The sequence below is a fragment of the Myotis davidii genome, unplaced genomic scaffold (assembly GCF_000327345.1).
Source record: "Myotis davidii unplaced genomic scaffold, ASM32734v1 scaffold43, whole genome shotgun sequence".
In the NCBI taxonomy this organism is placed as follows: Eukaryota; Metazoa; Chordata; class Mammalia; order Chiroptera; family Vespertilionidae; genus Myotis; species Myotis davidii.
Window position 1 is genome coordinate 245,375 of NW_006294590.1, and position 2,995 is coordinate 248,369.

At 63.2% G+C, this 2,995-nt stretch overlaps 1 protein-coding gene across 1 annotated transcript in view; it reads left to right on the plus strand.

Moving 5' to 3' along the window:
* BCR (breakpoint cluster region) overlaps nt 1–2,236 on the plus strand; it is an 84,644-nt gene extending 82,408 nt beyond the window's left edge. Inside the window, 3 exon segments of the mRNA XM_015567213.1 lie at nt 606–711; nt 1,380–1,542; nt 2,127–2,236. Coding sequence (XP_015422699.1) covers nt 606–711; nt 1,380–1,542; nt 2,127–2,216 — 359 coding nt within the window. The 3' untranslated portion in view covers nt 2,217–2,236.
* Nucleotides 2,237–2,995: the final 759 nt, after the last annotated feature.

Sequence of the window (2,995 nt, forward strand, 5' to 3'; positions counted from 1 at the left end):
CGGGTGCTCGAAGGCCTCCCTCTGTCCTCCGTGCACCTGCTGTCCCCGCCCCTCTGAGGAGCTGGTACATGCCCGGGGGTGGGGATGGGGTCGCCATGGCTCCTCCTCCCCCTCCCTAGAACCCTTGTCCTGCTCCCCTAACGCCAGGTCCTGATACATCAGCGCACCCACCTTCAAAGCCAGGCTGATGCCAGGTCAAAAGGCGGGGTAGTGTCCGGGGGTGGGGGGGTGCGCTGGTGTAGGGGCAGCTGCAGCCTCTGCACCCTGCCTCCGGGGCTGTTCTATTGGGGACCTCGTCCCCCGATTGTGAACAGGGTGATAGGGGGTCCCCGGGGCCTCTCAGCCTCCTGCCCTCGGGCTGCCTGTCTCATTCCATGCGTGGCTCCCCGTGCCTCGGGCTGTTCTGAGCAGGAGGCAGGAATGGCCGAGTGGGTGTACCCCATGGTGCCTGTGACCCCTTTCAGACAGAGAAGGTGTCCCAAGGGGCTCGGCCTCACACAGGCTCCTGTCACAGGCTCCCGACCGTGTGAGCCCGAGGATGACCGCCCTGGCTGTCCTATGCCCAGTGACCCCAAGAAGTGACAGCCCCCCTCCCTCCCCCGCAGCTCTGTCAGACCCTGTGGCGAAGGAGAGCTGCATGCTGAACCTGCTGCTGTCGCTCCCCGAGGCCAACCTGCTGACCTTCCTCTTCCTCCTGGACCACCTGAAGAGGTACCCCCAGCTCTGCCTCGGGGGAGCGCTTTCTGCACCCGCGGGCTCCCCTCAGACTCCTTGGCACCGGGGGTCACTCACCCACTCTGGGCATTAGAGCCACGGCCACCTTCTTCCCTCTCACCACCGCCTCCTCTGCACCCGGCCTTAACGTGAGGTGCTTTGCCTGGCCAGCGTGGCGCAGTGGATAGAGCATCGACCTATGAACCAGGAGGTCACGGTTCGATTCCTGGTCAGGGCACATGCCTGGGTCGCAGGCTCCGTCCCCAGTGGGGGGCGTGCAGGAGGCAGCTAATCGATGATTCTCTCTCATCATGGATGTTTCTCTCTCTCCCTCTCCCTTCCTCTCTGACACTAATAAAATATATTTGGGGGGAAAATAAAAAAAAGAGTGAAATGCTTGGACCCCACCCACCCTGTCCCAGCCAAGGTCATGGCCCAGGGTTGACCTCAGGTCCTCTCCGTCTAGACCCAGGAGCACGAGGGTGGCTCTGCCTCCAGCACAGCCAGGGGCGGTTAGCTGTGCTATGGAGCCGGCCCAAGGCAGAGGGGGTGGCTGGCACCCATCACCTCGCTCCCTGAGGACTCTGGGGTGGCCCGGCCCCCGGGTCTCCCCTCTGTCCTGAAGGCGGCATCCCAACAGTACCCTGTGCTTCGGCCTCTCACAGGGTAGCTGAGAAGGAGACGGTGAACAAGATGTCCCTGCACAACCTCGCCACGGTCTTCGGCCCCACGCTGCTGCGGCCCTCGGAGAAGGAGAGCAAGCTCCCCGCCACCCCCGGCCAGCCCATCTCCATGACTGACAGCTGGTCCCTGGAGGTCATGTCCCAGGTACGAGCGGACGGGCACCAGCCCATGGCACCCAGCCTCACCCAGGTGTGGCCTCTGCCTGCTCCCCCCAGAGTCCTGCCAGGCGCCACTCAAATTGTACAGGGGAGCCCTAGCCCGTTTGGGTAAGCGGAAAGCGGATAGAGCATCAGCCTGGAGACTGAAGGGTCCTGGGTTCGATTCCAGTCAAGGGCACATGTCCAGGTTTCAGGCTCGATCCCCAATAGGGGGTGTGCAGGAGGCAGCCGATCTATGATTCTCTCTCATTCATTTTTCTGTCCCTCTCCTTTCCTCTCTGAAATCAATGCAAATATATATAATTTTTAAATTGTACAGAGGAGGTGGCCAAGGGGGACCCGCCTAGGGAGGCCTCTTCCCTTTGCACCTTCCTGGGCTTCTCGGGGTGGTCCTTCAGGGGCACCCCGGTGTCTTGCTGTGAGGGGTTCATGGCCCCTTAGGAGCCCTCCGCACCCCCAGCCGGCCTCAGGGCCTCAGTGACCGCGCCCCGGGCTTTGGTCGGGAGGACCTCCCGCCTGCGCTGTGAGCGCCCCTCTGAGCTGCCCCCGTCCCCCTGCTGTGCCCGGCAGGTCCAGGTGCTGCTGTACTTCCTGCAGCTGGAGGCCATCCCTGCTCCCGACAGCAAGCGACAGAGCGTCCTGTTCTCCACGGAAGTCTAACGGCCCGACTCCGTCTCCGAGAAGCCGGCAGAACGGCCTGGGACGCTCCCGGCGAGACAGGCCGCCACGGAGCAGGAACCGCATCTTCTTGAGGCGTCCTCGGGCCGCCCCCCGAGGAAAAAAAAAAAAGGAGCTCCCCGCTGGCCTCCGACGCTGGCTTCCCGCCACCAGAGGGTGCCCCAAAGCCAGCACGCATGGCTCCGAGTGCAGGCCTGGTCCCCGAGACCAGGCGAAAGGAGTGGGGTTGTTCGTTTGTTTTTTTATGAACTTTTCAGAGTTTCCAAGATTTCTACTGGATCCCTTGTCAAGATGCACCCTCTCCGGGGAGAGGGGGACACGAGCAGCTTCCCTCACGGTCGTGTCTTGAAGAAACATTGCTGCTGCTTCGCACCGTGGGGGCCCCAGCCCGGCCCCGCGTGGGTGGGGGCGCGTGGGTTTCCCTGACTTAAAACGTTCGACTCCTGTGTGCAACAGGGCGTGCAAAGCTAGGTCAACACTGTGTAGCGTCGGACCCCTTCCGCCTCCTTCCTCGCTCCTCTCGCTTTCTAGAAGGATCTCCGTGCAGAAAGGGGTCTTTTTCCTGTCCTGTCCTGCGGCGTTGTGTTTGCAGATCACGTGCCCCTTGGAAGGCAGCCGCCCGTGTAACACCAGGACCGGCCGCCAGGGGGCGGGAGGCCCAGGCCGCGCACTTTATGGCTCCTCTGCAGGGAGAGTGACCCCTGCCCACCGGCCCGCCCAGCCCAGCCGGGCACACGCTGTCCTCTGCAGCTGACAGAGGC